This window comes from Neofelis nebulosa, chromosome 10 (genome assembly GCF_028018385.1).
Source record: "Neofelis nebulosa isolate mNeoNeb1 chromosome 10, mNeoNeb1.pri, whole genome shotgun sequence".
Lineage (NCBI taxonomy): Eukaryota > Metazoa > Chordata > Mammalia > Carnivora > Felidae > Neofelis > Neofelis nebulosa.
The window spans coordinates 112,651,705-112,676,571 of NC_080791.1; the positions used below are offsets into that span (position 1 = coordinate 112,651,705).

Here is a 24,867-nt window from a genome sequence, read left to right on the forward strand (position 1 = left end):
TTATTGGAAACTTCGACATGGCAGAAACACACAGTCCTAAGAAATAAGAACCAAGCTTCAGAAGAGCAAGCGCTTCCCACGTTGAAGATACAGCTACCGACCTCTCCACGGCACTGAGCCAAAGGTGTCTCAGCGAACCAGCCAAGGTCCTGGGGCCACCACGTCACTCTGCTGATGGCTGCCAGCAGCCCCTAACGTTTGTCGCTGGGTGACGGGAAATCAGTCGGTCGGGCTCAGGCATAAGGTGCCCTGAGCGGCCTTTGCATGTCGTGGGTTCCTTGAATCGTTCACCTATTTCATTCAACGCGTGTGAGCGGGATTTGCGGGCTAAATACTCACTTTACAACAAAGAGATGCGGGGCTCCCCAAAGGGAGAGAACTCCCCAAACCAGACTGACTTTGTACAGAACGAGCCTGTGGGGTGGAAACTTGTGCCAAGTACTTTGTACCGTGTCTGGATTCCGTGTATATTCCAGGTCAGCTCGCTGTCAATATGTAACAATGGCAGGGCTGGGGGGTGGGGAGGGGCTACAAAAAGGGCTAATTATGAAAGAAAACAATCACTAAGTGGGACTTCCTTTAAAATTTTAAAAACTTCCCATTCCTTAAAGACGCAGCTAGAAAACGAAAAGTCAAGTCCTAGGCTCTGAAAAGTACCGGCAACACGTACGTGACAGAGGGCTGACAGCAGAGAACACAAAGGAAACCAGGAACAGGAGGCAGAGCAGTGAAAACTGGACAAAGACAGGGCGCCCGGGGGCTCAGCCGGCGGAGCCTCTGACCTCGGCTCAGGTCACAATCTTGCGTTTGCGAGTTCCAGCCCCACGTCGGGCTCTGTGGTGAGTGTGGAGCCCGCCCGGGATTCTCTCTCTCCCTCTCTCTCTCTCTCTCTCTCTCTGCCCCTCTCCCGCTTGCACACTTGCTTTCTCTCTCTCTCTCTCTCTCTCTCTCTCTCTCTCTCTCAAAATAAATAAATAAATAAATATTTAAAAAAGTTACATAAAAACGGACAAAGACACACCCTGATACTTTGGAAGACGCTGACTGTTGTGGGCAAGCGCACGGGAGACGCTTACGCACAAGAACGCTGTGTGGCACCTGCCGTGTGGCACAGGCAGTGTGGTGCCCTCCGCACCCACAGAACAGCCGCGGTGCCGAGACAGGTCGGCGCACGCGTCGGCAAAGTGGGGCCACGGAGCCCTCACTTGGCGGAGCACCGAGAGGCAGGGCAGCGGGGAGGGCCGTCTGGATGTTTCCTATAAAGTGACACGCGCTCCTGTCTTGTGACCTGGCAGGTGCACAGCCGGAGATTTCCCCGGGGGAGGGGAACACGTGTCCAGAGAAAGGCGCGTGCAGAAACCTCCCTATGAGCCCAAACCGAGAAGCAACCCAAATGCCCGTTGCTGGGGGCACGGGCAAAGCAAGTATGGCACAGAGTACGCCTCGGTGACGAGAACGGACGGACCGTGGTCCCTGCAGCGGCGTGGCTGAACGTGAGAGCGCCCGGCTGCCAGGAGCCTAGCCCAGAAGTGCCTGCCACAGGGCGCCCGTCTCTGTGAGGTTCGACCGGTTGTACTGGCCTCTGCTGGCAGAACCCTGATGGGGGAGGGGCTGGGGCGGCCAGAAAGCCCCCAGAAGAGAATGTGCTGGGTCGTGAAAATGTACCCCAAGTGCGGTCACAGACAGGGATATACGTTTGTCAAAACGCACGGAACTACGCTTACGCCCGCTGCGTTTCGCTGCACGTAAATCATACCTCCATAAAAGAAATCTGTGAAAAAGGACCCATCGTGCTAAGTCACAAGCTCAGAAAGCCCAGGGCACACGGGACCCGGCGGGAGTCGCATCAGAACCTCCTGGCCCCCAAATCCAACTCAGATCCTGCTCTCCGTGCCACCGCCCTCCATCCCAGGTGACAGGATGCCTTCCCCCTCCGAACCATAGCCTAAGTCACAGCACAGCTACTGGGCTCATAACTCCCCATCCTCGGTGGGCACAGGGGGGCCCCCAGAGACACTCCAGCCTTAATCCCCGGCACCTGTGAGTAGTGACCTTGCGTGGAAAAGGGAGAAGGAAGCTGCAAATCAGCTTACCCTCGCCTGAATGACCCGGGGGGGGCCCAATCTGACCACACACATCCTAAGGTGGGGAAGAGGCAGGAGAGGGTCGGAGAAATGCGGGGTAAGGGGCCTGGCCCACACTCCGAGGCTGGCCGGAGGGGCCACAAGCCAAGCATGCCGTGGCCTCCAGAACCTGGAGAAAACAGGGAGGTGCGTTCTCCCCTCGAGCTTCTGGAAAAGGCCGGCGGCCCTGCTGATGCTGGGACCGTGGCCCCGTGAGACCCACCCCAGACTCCTCACCTCCGGACCCGCAAGATAATGAAGTTGCGGTGTCTGTGGTAATCTGTTACAGTGCAATTTGCTCCTAAGATCCTCACAGACAACGTGACCCATGTTTAGTCTCGGGCTCAGCCCCGCAAGCGGTCCGGGCCAGGGGGGCTCAGGAAACGTGCACAGGGTGCCTGCACGGGGTGCCGCCGGTCCAGGGTCTGGCGCGGTCATGCGGGAGTCGGGGACCCGCTTCCAAGGTTCTCCAGGCCCCGCGCGCAACCCCCAGGATCGGCTGCAGCCCCAGGGTATTGAACGTCAGGCTGGGCATCGGCCTGGGCGGAGAACACGGCTTTGTCAAAAGGACACCAACCTGCAGAGCCTTGCGGGAGCAAGGAGCTTCCTTCTAGGAACGTCCACCACACCCGACAGCTTCCCCGCGGTAAACACACACACACACAGCCCCCGGGAAGCCGTTCCAGAGGGACCCCCGGCCTGGACACGCTGCACGGCCCCCACCCGCCCTGTGGGCATCTTATCCAGGCGAAGCGGGGCAGCGCTGGCAGGTGGGCAGGGAAGGAGCAGGAGAGGGGAGGACGGCTGGATTCCCCTCTTAGACCGGGAGGATGGGGGCATTCGGCCTCCTGGAAGGGGAGTCGCGCTCGTAGGCTGTGGTCTTGCCCTTCACAACCAGAGGGGCTGGGCGGGTCATTTGCAGGACAGGATGCGGCTGGGCCAGGGGCCGTAGGCACTGCCTGGAGGTCCGGCTGGTACCAGGGGCTCGGTGGATGCATCACCACCCCCAGGAAAGCCAGCCCCCCCCCACCGGCTGGCGGCTGCCCCTCCCAGCCGCCTTCCCCACTGGAGCATGTGGCAGCCTCACCTTCCAAGCTTAAGGTCAGGCTGCCTCCTACCTCAACACCCCTACAATACGGCGAGCGTCGCGATCCCCCCCACCCGGTGTTGGAACCCGAGCAGAGAGCGAACAGTGGGAAGCTTAGCGCAAACAGACGGCCCTCTGAAACCAAAGTTCTTGGAGAGCTGGGTGTCCCCGAGCGGCTGCAAAGCCAGCCACGTGTCGGGGGACCCGGCGGATCGGGAGATACCACCGCGCTTTCCAGAGCACGTGTCCTCAGAACGCCTCGTTTCCCGGCCGCGCTGGCCCCGGGGCAGGGGCTCCCTGGGGAGCACATGGGCTGGGAAGCTGCTCGGGACGGGGGCCACCGGCCCGCACGATGGACGCAGCCAAGCCACTGGCCGCAGAGCAAACGCGGCTGCTTCGGACGTGTGTGCGACGTGCCCGGGACTCGGCCAAGGGCCGGCAGAGCACACGCGGCCCCGGCTCCTCGCGGACGACGGCTAATGCTTCGCTCTCCCCGGCAGCCAGCAGATCTGTGCCCCACACCATTTTACACCAGCGATCACCTCTCAACGTTTTACTCAAGTCAATGTTTTGGCAATTGATTTCAACACGGTTTGCAGCAAAGGCTATATCTGGAGTTCTGAGAGACAGGGAAATGATTTTCCGTCGCGAGCCCCAACCCCTCCCGAGTGGTTTTCATCGAAACATCAAACTGTGTGGTTCTACGGGGGGGGGGGGAGGGGGGGCACGGAGGGCCTTTCAGGAAAGGCGAGCTGCCCATTCATGACGTCCGCACGAGAGACGGATATAACCAGGCTGCAGGACTCACTCAACCCACGAAAGCCCTTTTCCGAAGCTGAAACCAACGATCCAAGTTTTCTGGAACGTGTACTGAACAGCCCCTTAACTAAATGCTTCCGCACTGTCTTGCAACCTATTTCTGGTTTGGACAAAGCCCAGAGGAATTGAATCAACCTCTTTCGATGACACAGAGGAATCCTTGCTGTGAAACTCGGCCTTTCTCTGTAGCCAGGCACCAGCCGGTTCTCAGCGCACGCCCCGCACGCCCGATGGGTCGCCCGGGGCCCGAGGGGCGGTGAAGGGTGGTGCCCGCCTTACCTGCCTGGCTGTCCTTGGGCCGGCACTGCACCTCCTCTACGCACTCGGCAGGGAACCATCCGATGTGGCCGCGGGCGCTGCCTTCCCAGAAGCCTCCCTCGCCGATGCTCAGCACTAGAGACAAGAAGGGGAAGCCGTTAGCGGGTGGGCTCGGGGGCCCGGGACAGAGCCGTGCCAGCGCCCTCGGCCAGGTCTACACAGCCGTCCACGAGGGGACCTCGAGGGGACCGTCGAGAAGACGGTGCTGAGGGTGTGGACACCAGACTGCCCAGGTCTCCTCTCCCCTTAGGCCTGGGAGACCTAATGCAATCTGAGACCACGAGTCCCACGGCTACTTTGTCCCCTCTCTTGGTGTCCCAGTTGAGACGGGAGAAGGGAACTGTAAGTCCCTGCCATCAACGATGTCAGGTGGAAAAAGTGGGGGGACAGGTCACCTCCACGGACAGAAGGAACGACGAGGTCACGTCTGCCCCTTCCGAGCTGGGGGAGGGGGAGTCCAAAGGTCTGGGTCTGCCCGATCTTTTTTTTTTTTTTTTAATCTTTTATTTATTTTTGAGACAGAGACAGAGAGAGACAGAGACAGAGCATGAGAGGGGAAGGGGCAGAGAGAGAGGGAGACGCAGAATCCGAAACAGGCTCCAGGCTCCGAGGCATCAGCACAGAGCCTGATGCAGGCTCGAACCCACAGACTGTGAGATCACGACCCGAGCCAAAGTCGGACGCTTATCCGACCGAGCCACCCAGGCGCCCCTGCCTGATCTTTCAAACCAGTTTTGGGAGGTCAGTGTGTGGCAGAGCAGCGGGGGGCTGTGCCCTGACCCCGTGTTCCGTGCGGCCTCGAGGCGAGGAGCGCTGGAGGCGGAGGGTGCCAGCCGGAGCCCCGTGCCTCCGGCGAGCCAGCCGGTCAGGGAAGGGCCTGTTGATCACGCGGGTGCAGGCAGGGAGCGGGGCTCGCCGATCCCCTTAGAGAGAAGGGGTGGTGGGCCTGCCCATGGGGGCCACTCTGCACAGTGCAATGCGGACACGAGCAGCTTCAAGCGTTTCGTCCCATGCTGACGCCGGCCCCTCACGCCCCAGGCAGCCAGCCGGCCGGGACCCACACCCCAGAGGGGCCCCGCGGACGGAGCACTGCCTGGTGGCAGCCCGAAGCCACACGCCTAGGTCACACCTCGTCTGCGTGGCACGCACAGAAGCTTCTCACCCCCGGGCCTGGGCTTCCCGATCCGTCAGAGAGGGACAACGCCCCCAGAGCTCCGCGTGCGACACAGAGGCTCGTGACCCTGTGCTCCCTGCCCATCCGTCTCCAGACTCCCCCCCCCCCCCCCCCCCACCGGAGTCAGGGAAGACACGCCACAGTTTCACGGACACCACGTCGTGCTTCCGAGTGTGTTCCTTTTATCCCGAGACCCACGGGAAGGGGCAGAGGCTGACGGAGAAACTGCAGGGTGCGTGGATAGGGGGAGGCGGGGGGCGGGGGGGGCGAGCACCGGCGGGTGGTCCTCTTGGCAGGGGCAGGTGGAGGGTGCAGGCGGGACGCTGGGTCCCATCTGGAGCGTCTGCTGGGTTTCAGGCCTTGCGCACGGCCGGCCCTCTGCCCTCAAGGAGCTGCGAGCTAGTCCTGCAACCGTGTCGGCCGGACCATCGGCCACACATCTGGGCTTGCGCCCCGGGGACTGGGTGCGCCCACCATGTCAGGGTGCACCTGTCCCCAGGTAGGAGAGGGTGTTCCTTGTAAGCAAGCAGGGAGCTGGGCTGGGCTCACCCATAAACTGCTGATTCAAGTCACTGAAAAGTAGACACTTTGCACCCTGAGTACGGAGTATCCACTTGGCTTCTATAAGCCCACGCACTCCCGAGGCCACAGCTGAAGCATGGCGGTTGGAGAAGGTTCTGGTCTAGCTGTCCGCTTCCTGGCTGCTATTCCGGGCGGGCCTCTCCCCTCCAGAGACACACGGCCCTGCCTTGTACTTTGGAAAACAATACTGTCGGTTCTAGATGAGCCGGGCCGTTACCGGGCTTGGGAGGGACTGTCACTGAGTGAGTCCCCACCCCCGTCTGCCATGCACCTGCCTGGGTCATCGAGGAAGGAGCTACCTGAGTGTCTGGGAGCGAGCCCCTGGGCTGGGACAGCCTGAGTGACAGGGCCCCCCATTCTGCATCAAGCCCCCTGATTAGAACGTTGCCGTAGGCCATCTGAATTTCAAGCCATCCTGGGTTTTCCTTCACATAGTATCCCAAGGGGCACCACAGCAGGCACACCCCTGTTCCCGGGCACCCACACTTAGGGAGAGGTATGCAAAAGATGCTTTCCCAGGTGCACGGGCTCCGTGGTCCACCGGGAATAGTAAGATCCACCCTCCACGGCTGGGGGTCAGGGAGCCGGGGGCGTATCCACAGGACCCCAGGGCCTTCCCGCCTACTGCCGGGACCCCACCAGCCGCCAGCCGGGCAGCCAGGATGCAGGGGCTGCTCACAAGACCAGGCCACACAGTGCGGCCGGAGGGAAGGGGGCCCAGGCCCAGCATAACGGGTTCCAGGGCAACTGTCAGTGGCCTGCATGGCCCGCCCAGCTGCCTTCAGAACAGAAGTCCTTTGCATTCGCCCTTTGAGGCGCGAGTCTGGGAACTGATCTCTGTTCTCCACGGGAGATGGGCCCGGCTCCCCACACACCCTGCTCTCCTGCAGCGAGGGCTGGGTCCCAGTCTGGGGCGAGGCCCCTGGAAACATGCAGAGAGGGGCGGATCCCCTCACACCACTGCCCACAGGGCTCCTGCCCAGCGGGGGACCCCTCGGCGGCTTGGGTCCACCCCTCTGCCCCGAGCCACCTTCCTGCTGCCCCTGGGCTGTGAGGCTCCTCCTCTTCCCCGGCCTCCCCTCATCCGGCTGCAGACTTGGGGTCTCCTCGGATTCCGTCTCTCACTGCCGCCCCCACGGCCCCCATTCCCCTGACCCGAGCCCTGTGCCCTGTCTGCCCTTCTGTTTCCCGTCCGCGTACAAGGAGACACGGTAAGTCTGCCTCTCGTCTCTCCAAGACCGGGTCGAGAGCACGGACACGGGTACAGGCGAGCAGAGCTGGAGGCCGGAGCGGACACAGCGGGGAGGGGTGGGACCGGCGTGGCTCCGAGTCCAGACCAAGTAGATCTGGGTCCCGAGCCCCTGGTGACCAGCTGGGGGAAGACTGGGAGGTCTTTACCGGAGTTACAGCGGCTACGAGGTTCACGTGCAGAAACGCACGTGACGTGCCCAGTGCTGTGCGGAGTAAACAGTAGGCGCTCAGGGATGGGGGTCTCCACCTCCACCTACCCTGTTATCATCTCTGATGCGTGGAGACAGACGCAAAGCTCCCAGATACGAAGCGGCCTGCCGGTGGTCACCTGCCGGCCCGGGCTGAAGCCCCGCGTGCGTCTGGGGTGCAGAGCGCCATGGAAACACATGGAATCAAAGGAAGGCTGGGGCTTGGGCCGAGGGCTTAGCCGACCTCAGAGTTGGGCCGGCCAGGGAGTCCTGGATGGTGTGTCGGGGGCCACAGGGTAGGTAGGGTGGGGTGCACACAGACGCAGTAAGAGCAGGCCATAAGGGGCGGTGCTCCGTCTTCACACCGGCCGACAGCGCCCCCGGATTCACGCATCGCCCAACGGTATTCAGGCGAGGGCTCCTGGACGGGGCAAGTCCCGGGGACCTGGCCTGCCCAGCTTTCTCAGAAGAGGGCCTGTTCCCAGAGGTGCCCCCACCAGGCCGGGAGAAAGGAGAGGGGCGCGTCCCTGGGGCACCTCCAGGACACCCCCCCCCCCGCAGCCGCGGCGCAGGGGATCCGCGAGGGAGCGGCACGGCCGAGGCGGCAGTGTGGACCCCCAGGCACTCAGCAAAATCACTTCTGTCGCCTTCTGTCCGGGGCCCCGTGTGATCGCCACGGCGGAGCCACCAGCCAGCCCATCTGCAGAAGCCGCGTCCTTGTCACGGGGACAGCGTGAATCCGCTCGCTCCTAGGGGACAAAGTCGACCCCATGACGTGTTCTGGGGCTAAGATTCAAAGTTGTGGGTTGTGTGAACCTCTACGTTTGTAGCTGGAATGTTTATAATTTGAGAGCTGACAAGAATCCCGCCCCAGACGGGGACGGTGCAGGGACTTCCGCCTACAGGTGTGATGGACAAGGTCCTGCTGGCCACCAGGGAAGGCGGCCACAAACCCCGGGTTCGAAGGGGAAGGTGCCCGAATGGGCGGGGAGGCACACGGGCCCGGCCTGCGGGAGGGAAGCTGGACCAGAGAGCCCCGCTCCGCGGCCCGGAGCCTGCGAGTCCCAAGGGAAGGAGCCCGAGAGGGGCCGGCAGACCGGACCACCCCATCCCTGAGCCGTGTGCAGGGCGTCGAGCAGCTCAGCGGGGCACCAGATCTGAGCCGGCCTGTCACCCAGGCCACCCAGCCAAACAGAAGAAAACTCAGTGAAGTCAGAATCCCCACAACTAAGCCTCCTGATGTCCACAACGCAACAGAGGGTCACCAGACACATCAAGACCTGCTAGGACAAAGCCCGTCCTCACAAGGAGAGGAAACCAAGCAAGGCCAGCCTGAGATGGCCCGGACGGGGGACTCACAGACTGGGACTTCCAAGTGCCGACTGGACCACTCCAGTGTCCTAAAACAGTACACGCTCTCGGGGAGCGAGAAACCCCAACAGGGCAAGGGGAGGTCCTGCGTGAAAGGAAACGACAGAAACAATACACGCAGAAACTCTGGAGTTTAAACGTGCAATTTCCGACATTAGAAAAAATTCACGAGATGGCCTTAACAGCGAAGGGGACATTTCAGAGAAAAGAGTTTTGGGAAAAGATCAACAGACGTGATCTAAGGTGAGGAAAAGTGCCGGAAAGAAAATGAACTGAGCTCCGGGGACTTGTACAGCCTACCGGATGGCCAAGTTTACGTGCAGCTAGACGACCAGGCAGGGCCATGAGAGAAGAGGGCTCCACCTGTCACCAGACACTTGCAAAAGCCAGCTGAGGTCAGCCGGATTAGCACAGGGCACAGAAGAGGGCGCTGGGTTCTGACCTGGGGGGCCGGCAGGACTTGGCCCCGGCTGGCCGGCCGACCTCTAAGGGGCACACTGTCTGTCACCTGCCATGCATCTTCTGAAGACCTGTCCTCAGATGACAGGGCTAGGCTACAGCTCCTGCCAACCTCCTGCTCATGCCCTCATTACACCCGTCTCCCTGAAAGACTTTCCATACCTCCTCTCCCTGTTCGGAAACCATCGCTGGCTCCCTAGGACCCCGGCCACAAAGTCTAACCCCTTGGCCCGGCATTCATGGAGCCCTTCAATTCTCTTCGACCACATTTCCCAGGATTCTGCTCGGGGAATACTTCCTTCCAACCTGGCGGGCTTCCTTCCCAGGAACACCATCGGCCCCAGGCTGTGGCTCCTGCTGGACCGTCTACCTAGACACCCCAAATCCCAACAAGACATGTCCAAATATGACCTGTGATGGTCCTCCTCCCATGCCGCTTTTTAAAATTTCGTTTAATGTTTATTTTTGAAAGAGAAACAGATCATGAGTAGGGAAGGGGCAGAGAGAGAAGGAGACACAGAATCCGAAGCAGGCTCCAGGCTCCTAGCCGTCAGCACAGAGCCCAAGGTGGGGCTCGAACTCACGGACCGTGAGATCACGACCTGAGCCGAAGTCAGATGCTCAACCGACTGAGCCCCCCCAGGTGCCCCCCTCCACGCCGCTTCTTCCTGGGGCCCTCAGGGGTTTTCCAGGTAGAAAGGACCTCTGCCCCCGTCCCTGCGCTTTCTGCAACGGAATCTCATTCTAGACGTGTGTGTGCTGCTCCCTCACAGGCATCAGGGATGCCACAGCTATGTCCCCCCAGAATGACTGGCGAGCGTCACTCTGTTCCCCGTTCTGCCTTCCCAGGGCTCTGTATGTGCCCCCAGGCACCTACACCCCAACGTGGGGTCCACTGAGGCCAACAGGGCCCCGGCCTGACCCAGCCCCAGCAGCAGGGTGGACACTGACCTTTGACCCTGTCGCCGCGGTGAAGGGGGATCTCGCCGTCGACCTGGGGGTGGTATGGCTTGACGACGACGAAGAGCCTCCCCGGCACCGCACTGTAGAGCTTCCGCTTGGGCTCTGGGTACTCGAAGGCAGACAGCGTGTCCCTGTTGGCTCCAGGCGGGAAAGCCGGCCTGAGAGGGAGGGGACAGAGGGAGAGGGTCACGGCCTGAGACAGCGCACGTCACACTCCAGGCTCGCAGCCTATCCATTCGTCACAAACACCGTGCCGCTCAAGCGGTCACATAGGAGCCCCCGGTTCTAGATGAGGCGAAGACGTGAAAAGGCCCCGGGGGCAGCGTTCGTGGTTAAGAGACCGGTAATTCCAGCATTTCCGCTTCTGGGAATAAACCCCATAGAACCGAAAGCAGGGCCCCAAACACACGTTTGCACGCCCTGTCCACAGCGCCACTGCTCATGACGCTGAAAGATGGAAACGACCCGAGTGCCCAGCAAGTACAAACAGATGAACAGTGCGGCCCATCCACACAGCAGACTAACGCCCAGCCTCAGAAAGGAAGGACGTTCTGATGTCTGCTACAACATGGGTGGACCTTGCGGACGTCGCGCTCAGTGAAAGAAGCCAGTCAGAAAAGGCAGGCGATCCCGACATGATTCCATTGAAAGCAGGTACCTGGAACAGCCAAATCCCTAAGTAGGATGGTGGGCTGGGGGTCAGTGTCTCATGGGGACAGCATGGACGGTGGGCGCTGTGGCCAGGGGAGGGGCTGGAGGTCCGTGTTCACGGGGCGGAGCCTCCACCTGGGAAGATGGACAGTTCTGGAGCCGGAGTGTGGGGACGGCCGTATAACAGCGGGAACGCGCTTAGAGCCGCGGAACTGTGCGAACACAGGTGAGATTGCAAACTCTATGTTATGTGCACTTTAACACAATTTTTTAGAAAAATAAAAGCAAAGGGCTGCAGCGAGGCAGAAATCGGGGCAGACCCCGGTTCTCCGGCACGTTATCAGGTTCGCCGTGCGGGCACCAGCCACTCCAGGTGCGGAAACACCAGCACCTTCCGTGAGAGCTCTCGGGATGACACTCGTGGCCGCTCCCGGAAGCCCTGCTCACAAGATGTCTCACAAGAGGGGGGCCCCTCCTGTCGTGCTTTACGTTATTTCACAAAGAGCGTACGTTTCCAGGTCGACGTCCAGGCCGGATGGTGACAAACACCCCGGCCGCCCCAACAGGGGGGCTATGCGTGCGCGGGAGGCACGTTCACAGAGAAACACGCTGAGGGGCTTCTGTCACGACGTCCCCGCACCCCCGTGACGGGCGGCCGAAGCCGGCCACTTCTGGGCAGCGGAAAGAGAGCACGGCCACCCTCGTTCTTATGGGGGACGACACGAGGGATCCTCGAGCCGTCTACCCGGGACGGGGTCTTTGGGAAGAGCATACACACAAGGTCGAAGCTGGGCAGGGATTTCTAACTGGGGAGCCACACCTGGGTCTCAGGAGGGGCCGACGCGTGTCACAAATTCACGTCCCCAGCAGTGGGGCCCCACTCAACTATGGATACTGTGGCCCCTGAGCCCGCGGACGGGGCCTCGAGCTTTCTACGAGGAGGACGTTCGCACGGGCAGGGGTGGGGGGCTGCTGTGAAACAGGCTTGCAAGGAGAATTTCAGAAGCTGACGGGACCGCTCACGCTGGGGGGTTAATGTGAACCCTCCACATTTCTTTGCGCGGTCCTTACCCACACCCGCACCCCTGATAAATGGCACACGCTTTGCTTCATGCTCGTAGAAGTTCACCGAGCAGGGCAGCACTACGTCCTGGGCCCGCGACTCATTCACCGTCTGACTGAGCGTGGGCTGGGGGGGCCGTGTGTCCCCAGGGATGCGATTTCTCCCACGGAGCCTTCGTTGACCAAGTTCAAGCCACAGATGGAGGTCACCGAATCCTGGGGGCGCAGGTGCCCCTGTGAACTTGGGTACCACCAGGTGCCCCTGCCCAGTGGGCTCACATCACCTCCTCAGTTACCCTCTCACTGTCTGGCCAGCTACAGATCAATGTGCCTGCACAAGAAAATGCACCTTGGGGTTCCTCTCAAAGACCCAGACGTTCCTTCTGACGGATGTCATTTATCCCCAGGCATGCCAGGAGCCCTGAGAGGAGTGACTTCTGCAGAAGACATGTCGTGGGCAACCCCCCGCCCCCCCCCCCCCCCCCACACACACATTTTGGTCCAAGGTAACAGCTTGGCAAGGCAGGACTCACGGAGAGGAGGGACAACCTGGGGCACCTGGCAGTCATGCGAAAGAATTCGGGAAAGCCAGAGTAGCTGGGCCATGTTCCCACCTGAGAGGACCCCGCCAGCCTTCTGTGGCACCTGCATGAGCCCAGGGTATGATTCACTAGTTCAGCCCGCCTCGTGTCAGCCAGACTCAGGGCGGCTTGGCCCAAGAGACCAAGGGCTCAGAGGAGAGTAGGGGCATGAGGGGGTCTCCTCTCTGGCTTCTGGGTGCAGAAGGTGAGTCCTGGAAAACAAGGGACCCAATTCCGCTTCAATAGGGAATGTGGCCCCTGGGGCCACTCACCTGCATCAGATGGGTTCAGAAGAGGCTTGGGGTAGGTAGAGAGGGGTGGGCTTGGGGAGAGGACCACACACCAGGGCCCCCAGACCTCTGTAAACTGTGGCTGAAGTGTCCTCGACGCACCTGCCCTGTGCGCACTGAGGGATGGCAGGGGTGGGACCCAGGGCTGGGGCGGCAGGAGGGTAATGGAGAAGAGGCCGCTCCAGACCCCGTCACCGCACTTTGAGCACAGCCATGGTCTGCTCTCGGCCCCGGCCGCCCTGAGGAGGGCGCCCCAGCCAGTGCTCCTTGTCGAGCTCCTTGTCAATGTGTTCCAGCTGTTCCGGATTCTTCCGAGGACGCAGGCCCCCACCCTCGGCCCCCTCCCTCCCCAGATCGGTTCCTGCCTGGGCGGCATTTGAAGGCCTGCTGGGACCCGGTGAGAGATGCCACATCTCCTGCGGGGTCCGGGAGAACCCAGGTGGGGAATCTGTTCCCCGTGAGCCCCACGTCCGGCCAAGCGTGCCTGGTCTGTTCACATCCCTCTGGGCTACGTGCTCCCAGGCCCCCCCCCCGCCCCCCGGGTTCCACTTACTACGTTACTACGCGGTGCCTGGCCTCCCTGAACGGCAGCTCCCAGCGTCCGCGTCTTTGGCACCAGCCGGGGTGGGTGCGAGAGGGGCCTCCGGCGGGGTCTCTGACGGGCCCCCCTCCCCGACCTAGAGAGGCCTCCGGGCTCCCCTCCCCCAGCACCGTGTCCTCTGGGCGGGTCTGCACTGTCTTGCTGTGCAGCAGGAGGGCGGCTGTCCCTAGGGCCCCTTCCGGAAAGGGGGAGGTGCCACTGGGTCCCCACCTGGAACACTTCATCGTCGTCACAGTGGGTTCGGCATCCACGCCGGACTCCTGACCCGGGGTTCCCTGTGTGACCAGCTCCTTCCCAGCTGCCCCCCTCACCTCCTGCTCTTCCCGACTCTCTCCGGATTTCAGCCGCACCCGGGTCCCTTGTGCTCCTGGACCGCTTCGTCCAAACTGGGCTCCGGCCCGTGGCTCGTGGCCACGGCTGCCCGTGGACCGGACGGTGCCCCTCCAGGTCAGATCGTTCACTTATCCACGTGCTGCTTTAGTCCCCGGTTCCGAGGGCAGGGACCACCTCTGGCTGGTTCCCTGCCGTGAGCCCCGTGCCCGGCACGCAGTAGGCCCTCAGCTGAGGGTCTGGCTGCGAGAGGGGACCGGTAGCCACCACCTGCACACTTCCTGCCTCGGGTCTCGGCCCGCGGGGTCACCCCGGGGCACGCCCCCCGCACCTGCCGCCCGGACCGTGGCGGCTGCGTTTGCGCCCGGCTGGAGGCGCCCGCGCCTCGAACCCCCGCGCCGCGCTATGGCCGCGAGCTGGCATCGTGGAAAAGGCGCCCCCGCTGCACTCGCGCCCGGACCGGGCGTCCGCACAGGCCTCCTCAGCACCCTTTGCAACTAAAACGCCTGCTGGCCACGCGGTCAGACTGTGGACGGGAAGCGCGGCTGGGATCGTCACACGTTCTGATGGGAGTTCGGGCGCAGGCCGGGCCGGGAGCGCTGTCGCAGTCGGAAGGCACGACCGTCCCGCCCCGTCTTCGAGCCGGCCTCGCGCCGTACGATGTCGGAAAACGTTCGCGCCTCCACCTTGACGCATTTTGAGGCACCAGAGTCCTTCCGGATCCCGTCCCGTGGTGTTCAAGCATCAGCCTTCACGGCCCACTCTGAGAGGACGGTCGGGGAGCGAGACGGTTCGTAGGCCGGGAGCCGGAGCTGCTGTTAACCGTGACATCGTGGCCGCAGGGCCGAAACGTCACAACGGTGAGTGGCGGGCCTACTACCCGGGCCTGAGGAAAGTGCCCCGCGGTATTCACCGCCTGAGCCTCGCGGCGCCGTGGACTCAGCACGCCAGCGCCCTCCCCTGCGCCCGGCAGAAGCCCGGGGGCCAGCACGTCCACTGTGCAGCCAGCGGGTTGAGGGACAAGGATAGGTCGTCGTCCTGGGTCTTGGGGAGAGAGCCTTTGCTGAGCCCCACTCTGGGCTCCTGGAGAAGAGGGAGTTTTGAACGAAGGGACTTTATGATTCGCGTACCCTTTTTCCTCGTTGGCTTTCACCTCCCTGCCCCCACTTGAATACAAGCTCCTCGAAGACCGTTTGGTCCACGATTTTATCCCGAGGGCCCGACGGGGCTTGGCACAGCCTAGGGGCTCACTCGCTCTCTGTTGGGTAAACGAAGGAAAGGATGGACGGACAGGTGGGTGGGTGGATGGAGAGATGCGTGGGTGGGTGGACTGGGGGCGATGGATGGATGGACGGACAGAAGGGATGGGGAGAGGAGGAAGGAAGTGCTGTTGATACTTAAACTGGGGACGTTTGGCTTGACCACAGCTTCTGTCCCCCAACGCGATGATGAGAGAAAGGCGAGGAACGAGGTGAGGAAAGAGAGAGCAGTTAAGAGCCTGGCAAAGCACCTCCCCCACGCATGTGCGCACACGCATACGCACCCCACGTGCTGCACGCGCTCGGTCACCGTCACAGACCAGAGTTACACGGTCGTGATCTTGTCTCAGGGCTGATAACGTTCTCTTTCTAGAGCTATAATACATGATTGCGTGGTCATTTTCTATTTTTAGCTTGACTCTGTGTTGGGGGTGATGGTATCTATCCATCTACCCCTCCATCCACCCAGCTATTCACTAACCCATCCACCCTCCTATCTACCTACCTAGACACGACCTACCCATCCATCCATTCACCCATCCATCCGGTCAACCATCTACCCTCTCATCCATCCATCCATCCATCCATCCATCCATCCATCCATCTACCCATTCATTCACTCACCCATCTATCCATCCATGATCCATCCACCACATTCATACATCCATCCATTCTACCATGCACCCTCTTATCCATCCATCCATCCATCCATCCACCCACATCCATCCATCTACCCATCTATCCACTTATCCATCTATTCATCTGTCCACCCACCTATCCATCTTACCACTTATCTGAACTTCGTATTTACCCATCCACCCAAATTTCAAAAAGGACCCTGCCAGATGCCCAGCTGACCTCTTACTACAGATGTTAGACAAGTGATTTAACCTCTTGAAGCCCGTTTCCCTCTCTGATAAGAGGGGAGGATCCACAGTGACTGGAGAAGGAGTCAGCAGGAACCAGTCTCTGTAGGTGTTAAGCGAACATTAGCACCATTACCACTCCCCGCTTCCACTGGTAAGTGGGTAACAAGTTACCTGTGTCAGCTGCCTGCTTCCAGCTGGCACCAGAGCGTGCGTCACTGGGCAGAGAAGTCAGAGTGAACACAGCTCCAATCTGGGGAGTTGTTTCCCGAGCCTGTTTGCAGATGGTCAGTTCCCTAGCCCATCGATCCATGCCTGGAAAGGCTTTGTCTAAGAACAGGAATTAGTCCCCGAAGACCAGAGTGCGTGCATGGTGTAGGCACTGCCTAATGCAGTGATGTTGGATCTCCCACAAGAGCTAGAGCATCTTCTCATTCCCCATTCATTTGAACCTCACTAAGTCCCATGCTGCAGATGGAAAATGGAGTCTCCATAAACAGTCGCTGATACACAGCTGACCTCACATCCCAGCTCCTTGATCCCAGCCCAGGGCTCCCTGGGAGCTCCCTCCTCTGCGCAGTGATGAGCCCTGGTGACCATGACCTCCCCTGCAGGGAAAGGTGTCTTATGCTCACAACGTCCTCTGTTTATGCACTGTGTCCTCCAGGCTCCAGCTTCCCACGGCAGAAGCCAGAGCAGAGCTCCTCCGTGGCCTGGGGATGGGAGAGCCATCCCCTCCCGGGAAAGGAGGCATGGGGGGGACCGGCTGGGCCCCCTGCATCCCGCCTGCACAGTGAGGATGGTCTGAAGTTCCACACCCCACACTGTCAACACTTCCCTTGTGCTCCGTCCAAGAACAGCCAGATGCGACTCCAGGCACTTGTTTGGGTAGAAGGGCCAAATCACTGAATTCTCCGTATCAGAAAATCGGGGGGCTGGCTGTGGAGTGACATGGACGAGTGAACTGAGCCATTTCCCAGCTGTCCAGGGTGAACAGGGACCTGGCAGACCTGGGGACCGGCTAAAATCGGGGTTTCCCCAGGCCCCTGGCTCACCCAGGGCGAGTGGGCAGGAGAGTGCTGTAGCTTGGCAAAGAGGGTAAGGCATGGCCAACCCAAAAGGCCCCAAGTTCTTACCGTCCGTCGATCGTTGTGTCTTCAGTATAGAATCTCAGACCCTGCGTCACCCCCCGTGTCATCAGCACCGTCACCTCTCTGCCCCGGGGCCAGGAAGATGGGCGGGAATCCTCAGCACTCACTGCCCTGGGCACGGTGGCCCCGGCGTGGGCTCTGTGCTCTGCCCTGCCTCTACTGTTCCAGTAACGGCACCCCACAACCCACAGCCTCCACGTGGGGTCCTGAGAAGGGATCTGGGGATGGATGGTCATCAGGATGTCCCATCCCACTGGCCACAGTGACACTAGCTGGGCACCCCTGTGAGCCGGGACTTGGTGGACTCTAGAGACGTGAGAGCCACCGGACACGGGCTCCGTCCAGCCGCTCCAACACCCTCCATGGTAACCCACACTCCTCTGTAGTTGGGCTCCTGCCCGTTTGCAAGCCCAAGGCCACCCCTGGCTCCAAGCAGAAGAGGGCGGCGGGGAGAGGAAGTCTCAGGAGCCCCCGAGTGATGGGGAGCCGCTCTGAACGTGCCCCCTCCTGACACCTTCCGCTGTCTGCTCCAGTCACACTGGACCCCTCACCCCTCCCTGGGCCCGGGGGGCCCACCTCTTTCCCCACTTGGGGATCTTCCCCTCCTCCATGGAGCCCCCCCATCCCCCACAGAGGTCTGAGCCCTGACTTGCATGAGCTCTGACTCCTGGCGGGGGGCGGCTCTGTCAGGGGCTTATGTGTCTCCTGCCCTCATTTCTGGGGTAGGGACACGGCATTCACTTCCACACGGTGAGCGCCCAGAACAGAGGAGATTGGGAATTCACACATCTGCGTGACCAATGGAGGCAGCAAAGGCTAAACGTCCCCAAACGCAGAAGGAGAGAGAGTGGCAGGTGAGGGGTGGCCCGTGAGGTGCTCCTGGACACTGATTCCTCAGCAGCCAAGATGTACCTGCTCCCCTATAGTAGGTCCCCTTGGCCCGGCCCCACCTGCCTGCCCAGTGACAGACACAAACCCGGACAGACGCGCCCTTAGCACACTAGGTCAGGCAGCAATGGGGCAGCAGGAGGGCCACCTGACCCCAAGCCTGGGGTCACCCGGCGCCCACCTCGTCCAGACCGTACCCCAGCCCTGCCCTCACCCCAGCTGGCTGGAGCTCACCCCCACCCCCTTTCTGGGTCAGGGCAGGCACAGGAAGGGAGCAGCCGCTGCACTGAGTTCTCACTGAGGAAGCCAGGTCCCGGTTCCTCTGGGGGAGCAGAGCTGTGGTCCCCATGCCCCCAGGAAGCAGGGAGAGGGATCGCAGACATGGAGAGAGACCCAAGCTAGACCCTTCACACCCATAAGCCTGACAAGATGGGCACTTTGTCTCCTGGAAACGGCGTGTAGGGCTAGATGGATTCCCGCCACCCCAGAACCTTCCAGAACCCATTTCCACCTTCCAAGGAAGGGGACGGGGCTTCTGATTTCTCAAGTCTGTGGCTCCATCCACAGGCTCTATTCTGTGAGCAGACCTGCTCTGGGATTCGAGGCCCTTGTCTCTGGCTGGCGTTCCTTCCCGGGCGCTCACGGGCAGGCAGGCGCCACTCAGGGGGCACTTACTGGCAATGCTGATGTCACCTTCCACCAGAGGGCCACGGGCACCTGCCGCCCCAACACCTGGACCCCCTTGGATGGCCAGGCCCCCCAGACTGGGGGGCTGCCGGGCACCTGCCTTCTCATCCTTCTGAAACCCCAAAAGCGCCTACATGGCCTCAGCTTCCCGCGGGCAGGTTCCGGAACACGATAGTAACTTGGGTACAAGACTCTGCGGAGGCCCCGCCGGGTTCGGCCCGATGGCTCACGCTCAGAGAGATGCCACCAGCCGGCCCCGGGCTGCACTGGATCTCTCTGCCTGGACCCAGCAGCAGCAGTCTTCCCCACTGTGCTGAGCTAAACCCACCAAGAGATGCTCCCTTGATGAGAGGGTGGCCAGAATGCTTCCCTGTGCTGCTGAGACCAGGGCAGCCTGCGAGGTCACTGGAGGGAGGGGTCCTGGCGGGCCCCCGGGTCCTCCTCTCCACATTCAGCTGCTGGGCAACGGGCCAGGGGTCCTCAGGGACGCGGACGAGCCATGCCCGTGGGTGCCACCAGAGGGCGCCGTGGTAGGCAGGGGTGTGCAGAGCCCCGCACCTGAGGCCCACGCAAAGGTGCTGCACGTACAGGGGTTCTGACCTCCGCGGACCTTCTTGCCTCTCTGCTCTGCACTCAGGTCAGCTGGCTATGGGAGGCCAGCTCCGCGGGGGAGGCTGACCCTGCCCACAGCACAGAGCCCTGCAGGGGAGGGCTCCGGTCAGCCGTGCCAGCAGGAGCCAGGCAGTGGCTCGGGCAGCTGGGGACGCCTTGGTTCTCCCATCCAGCCACCGAGTCTGCACCTGCAGGTCTGGCCACACGGATGCGCCCGCCGTATTTCCGGCTGGGGTTTCTGGGGCCTTAGCTCGGCATTCCAGCAAAAGGGCTCTGCCTGATCACGTTGCTAAGTGTCCGGGATTCCCTGCCGGTGGCGAGAGGGAAGGGAGGGGACAAGGGGGGCCCTGAGGACAAATCCTCGTGTCAGGAGTCTGGGTCTCCCTCCACCGGGCCGACGTGATTGCCTCTGCTTCTCCCGCCTCGTGGCTGGAGCTGTCACCCGGACAGTGGCCCCGGACACCCTCCAGTGCCGGCCCACGGTGGCCACGGGGTCCTTCTAAAGGTCTTGGTGACAGCCAAGAGCGGCAAACGCTTCTGGGGAGCCCACCGTGAGCCACACGTGACCTCAGAACGTGAGCCCGACGGGAGTCAAATTCAAGTTAACCCTCATCACAAACCACCAGCCCCTGGCTACACAGGAGACCGCACAGAACGGTCATGTGTCTAGTCCCACGGAGGGCAGGAGCAGAGCTCAACACAACCCGGCGGTTCGGCACGGGGTCTCCACGGGTGGGGGGCCTCCGGAGCAGCTACCGTGGGGACAGTGTGTGTAGACGGAGCAGGCTTTTCCCTCCACCACGTGGGGCCTCCTAACCCCACCCTGGGTTCTGCCAGAAGCAGGAAGGGCTCTGGGGGCCTCTGTGCAAGGCCCCCTGCCAGGCAGGGTCCGTCTGCCCCGGGGAAGGGTTGGGCTCTGAGCTACGAAGACAAAGACAGACTGGAGGGGTTCAGCCACCTCCCTGAGCCCTCCACAAGGCCCGGGGGCCATGCTGTGGAACCGGCATCCAGCCTCCCCCATCCCCGGGGCTGGTTGTGCAGCCAGCTCCACGCATGGACGTGGTCTGAAAGGCCAGAGCGTGGTCTCCTCGCCAGGAAGCAGATAGCCTGCCATGCGGCTCAAAGGCCCACCTTTCCCAGGGGCAGCTGGGGTGCCCGGCAGGTCCCCGTTAGGACAGAGGAGGATTGGGGGAAGCCCCCCAGCAGCTCACGGCTCCTGTCACAGAGGGGCTACTGTCACCAGCAAGGGAGCTGGATCCTGAACAGAGACACCTGTCAGGGTGGGGGAGGAAGGCTGGACGAGGCAGAGACGGCAGGACTAAGGATCAGGGCACCGCTTCCCGGGGCAGTGCACCGGCTGGGCCAGGACAGAGAGCGGGCCGACGGTTGGGGGCGATCCCATGGTCCCAGGCAAACCTGGACGGCTGACTGTCCTGCCCGGAGCTCTGGGTGACACAGGCAGTCGGCCTGGCCAAGCGCCCAGTCCTGGGTCGCACGCAGATTGGAGCTTCACCTAAGGGCCTGCCTCGACGGAGCACTCACCCAGCGCAAGGCATGGCCATGAGCTCATTCATCCCATCTTAGAGACAGCCCCGGGGCGCCGGGCTTCCCCTGACCCTCACTGTGTGGATGAGGCACAAACTGTTAAGTAGCTGGCCCAGGGCGGAGTCCAGAACGAGGGCCCAGAAGTCCTGGGCGCTCAGGACAGGCCGCTGGAAGGACCTCACACGTGCGCACAGGACACCAGGGACAGCCAGGCAGGGCCCCGGCGAGGCACAGCGGTGCCTTTCCTCCCTCCCCTTCACAAGCAGTATTTTGTTTGCGGCGTCGGGGGTCCCCGGCCACAGTGCCATTGGCATCGTATTAGATTTCGTCCTGGAGGAAGGGGACACGCTCTTCTTAAAATGATAGCCGTGATGCTAGCGAACCGTGTGAAGTAGAATTTGCCGCCTCGGGGGAAACCTTTAATTTAGCTTTAAACTGTTCTTAGCACCTGGGACTTCTCCCTCGGGGCGACTCGGAGTTGAGAATCTAGACCAGAACCAGAAACTGGATCTCACTGTTTGGAGAACGAGACTGCCAGGCAGTGCCGGGGCGGAGGTGCTGATGTGGGCTTGGGATCGTGCCTGCGTCCAGACAGAGCCTCAGGCCCGAGACCCCCCCCCGCCCAGGGGCCGGGGGACAGGGTTCCCGCGGGCGCGTCCTCCCCCATCCGGAGACCTGCCGCTGCTGCTCGGAGCACAGCCGTCAGCCCCCAGTTGGGACCGTGTGAAGCACGGACCCTCCCTCCCATCCCAGGCTCCCCGCCTGCACCCCACTCTGAACACATGGAACCTGTGGGACAGAGCCCCCGGGGGGGGGTGGCCCCCGTGTCCCTAGCATCACAGACGTCAGCCGGGGACATGGTCTCAGCAAGCCTCACGTGGTAGGCTTGGCAAACCAAGTGCCCTCAGAGCCCTGGGTGGGGGGAGGATGGGACAAGGTGGGACAGGGAATCCGGTGACACGCTGGGCCAAGCGGGCACCACACCTCACCTGTGCTCGCCAGGAAAACAGGTCGGCGGGCCTTCCTGGGCCACCACAGGTGAGGACAGAGATCAAGGGGACAGACGCTTGGGAACGCCACGTGCAGGCGTGGAAACCAGGAACCAGCAGGCAGGGGGCCAGCCAGCGGGAGCGTGAGGACCCGGGCCCAGGCCCGAGGGGGAGTAGACTGGCCTTGCTGGGAGCGGGGGGCCGTGGCTGCTCTGAGCCCCAGCCGTGAGCCCACCCTCCCCGGCCCGGAAGTCCCATCCTCATGCGAGCAAGTCTCCATGGCCAGGTGGCCAACGTGCTGGGGGGAGGGCCCAGACCCCGAGTGGGACCCCGGGTTCTGGATCGGGCAGGTGCGTTTGCCTCAAATGCGGCATTAGGAACAAGTGGCAACGAGCAGGCTGGTGGCCTTAGCACCCTCTCTGTTCGCCTTTCACTCTGGGAAGCCAGGGTCCGAAGCACAGGGAATGGAAACGAGGCCCCAGACGCCAGCCCCAGCCCCAGGTCACTCCAGGCAGCTCAGCCCCGTCTCCCGCACCTGCCCTGAGAGGTCATCACGGGCACGGGCACGTGCTCGTGCGGGTGACCCGGCATCCAGGCTGGAGTAAAAGAGGTGCTCTGGCCAGCCTCTGGGCGTGCCCTGAGCCCTAGAAACCAGGAGCCATGGAGCAGGGAGGGCCCCCTCTCCTGGTCCCCGCGGGAGCCCCCTGGCTCATCGCCAGCCCCCTCTACCCTGGCCACTCCTTACCCGACGTGCCAGGGCCGCTGGAGCCTCTTGCCATCTTCGAGGGCACCGCCCAGCCTGTTGAGCGACGGTGACCGGCTGTAGGGCCCGGGGGTGTAGCCCCCCAGCGTCCTGGCGGCCCCCTCGGGCTTGCCGGGCGTCTGCTGCAGCAGCTGGGGCGAGAGACTGCGGTGGGAGGTGGCGGAACAGACGGCCCAGTCGGGCGCGCTGGTGTTGAGGTTGTTGTCACTGTTGGAGCGTAGCAGGACCCGGGGGGCGGCCAGCGTGTTGGGGGGGCGCCGCCTCCGGTTGGAGTACGCCGGGGCCTCTCGGAAGGGCACTGGGTGGGAGAGAACAAGGAGGAGGGTGAGCGCACCCGTGGCACCTTCCGTGCAGGGCGCGGACACGCCCCTGCGCGCGCCCTGAGCCCCCGCCGGTCCCCGCCGTGCGCGGAACCCGCCCCGACACAGAAGCAGCGACAGGCGGACACTGAGAACCTCTCCATTTCACGGAGGCTCAAGCCAACGCTTGACATGGAAGGGACTCGGGGTCCGACTTCCATCGGGGCCAGCGCCCCGCTCCGCCCGCAGCCGAGACGCGTGTGAGGGCCTCACAACGCAGCCGGGGCACTGAGACGGCCACAGGTACGTCCTCACCGAGACCCAAGCCTGGCCCCTGGTGGGGGCTGAACTGGGTCCCCCTGCAAGTCCGGTGTTGGAGTCCTGACCCTTTGCACCCCAGACGGCATGTGGCCATGGGGTCTCCACGGAGGTGGGTACGGTAACACGGGGCCACAGGGTGGGCCCTGATCCCGTGTGACCGGGGTCCGTGTAACAAGAGGCCATCAGGGCACAGACACGCACAGAGGGACGACCCCGTGAGGACACAGGGAGAGGACGGCCGTCCACACGCAAGGTGAGAGGCCTCGGGGGGACCCAGCCCTGCCCACGCCTGGACCTCGGGCTCCGGCCACCAGGCCAGGGGGGCAATAAATCCTGTTGGGTAAGCCCCCCGTCTCCGGGACTGTGTCACAGCCGCCCCGGGACACGCACACGGCCCTCCAAGCACTGTCCCAGGCGTCTGCTTCGGTTCCAAGCGTGCTTCTTTTTCCACCCTTCAAACCAGGCCCCGCAGTGTGAAGCAGGAAGAGGTGAGCACACCTCACCCGTCTTCCTACGACGTTCTAGACTGCAGGCGAGGCCCTTACTCTGCCGAGTTCAGCGTCCCAGAGACTCAGAACGAGGACACTGCCCACGGGGACCGTGGGTGCAGGCGTGCACGCTGCAACCACTCGGGCTTGCTCCGCGGGCTGGAGCCAGAAATAGAAAGTGTCCTTTCTAAGAAGACGCATGTAAAGAAAAGCAGCCCTCCAGGCTGTGGAGAAGTCAGATGCCGATGACCCCAGGAGCCGGGGACGCGGGCTTCCTTCAAGGTCCCGACACGTGGGCAGCTTCCCGCTCGCCATGGGGTTGGTGTACTTTGGGATGAAGCGGGCGAGCGAGCTCCCAAGTCTGTGCTGCCTGAGGCCAGGGCCGTCACTGCACACAGACTGGGGCTGCGCGTGCCCTCCCAGGGGAGCTGGGCTGGAGACGGGAGTCTCGGCGTCTCAGAGGACAAGAGTATTGCGAGCACAATTCGCCATCCGCGCTGCCCGAGGTCAGAGGCTGCGGTGAAGTACTTCATGAAAACTAAGGACAGGTGCACCCTTCACGGAGCCTGGGCCTGACGTCAACCCCTGCTCTCGGCGACGACCACACTGGGCAGCCGGGCTCACAAGGGACAGAGGTGGCGCTGGCCGGGATCACAGGGGACAGAGGTGGCGCTGGCTGGCTCACAGGGGATACAGGTGTGCTGGCCGGGCTCCACTGAGACAGCTGTGACCCAGTCACCCCTTCACCGCCTCGCCAGGATGCAGGACAGTCCGGGAAGGCAGGGACGGAGCCAGCTCGGGAAAGACGCGTAAAAACGGCAGGAGGCTCAGGATGGGCACTGGGAATCCACGTCCAGAACAGCTGCTGAGCCTTTGGAAGGGACACGTCAGGAGGTCACATTCTTTCAACACACAGCAGCGTGCGCTCATTCCGACCCGACCCCTGTCCGAGCAGGACGCGGCCGGGACCCCACTCTGAATTCCTCAAAGGAAACACACACGTGCCAGCCTGGCTGGGAGAGAGGCGGGCGACGGGAAAGGCCGGCGGCGTCCTCCCCCGGGGACCCCCGCCTCTTAAGGGGCTCAGCCCACCGGGGAGTCAGCAGGGCCTGACCCCACCTGCCAGAACATCCCCCACTTGGTGGTTTG

General features: G+C 62.5%; 1 protein-coding gene across 10 annotated transcripts in view; it reads right to left on the reverse strand.

Moving 5' to 3' along the window:
* Window positions 1–24,867, reverse strand: part of SHANK2 (SH3 and multiple ankyrin repeat domains 2) — a 497,540-nt gene that overhangs the window by 257,792 nt on the left and 214,881 nt on the right. For all 10 annotated transcript variants that reach the window (XM_058689981.1, XM_058689985.1, XM_058689980.1 and 7 more), the window contains 3 exons: window positions 22,593–22,908; window positions 10,324–10,493; window positions 4,309–4,422 (listed from right to left, as the gene is read on the reverse strand). In XM_058689981.1, the coding sequence (XP_058545964.1) occupies window positions 4,309–4,422; window positions 10,324–10,493; window positions 22,593–22,908 (600 nt within the window). The remainder of the gene's footprint in view (window positions 1–4,308; window positions 4,423–10,323; window positions 10,494–22,592; window positions 22,909–24,867) is intronic.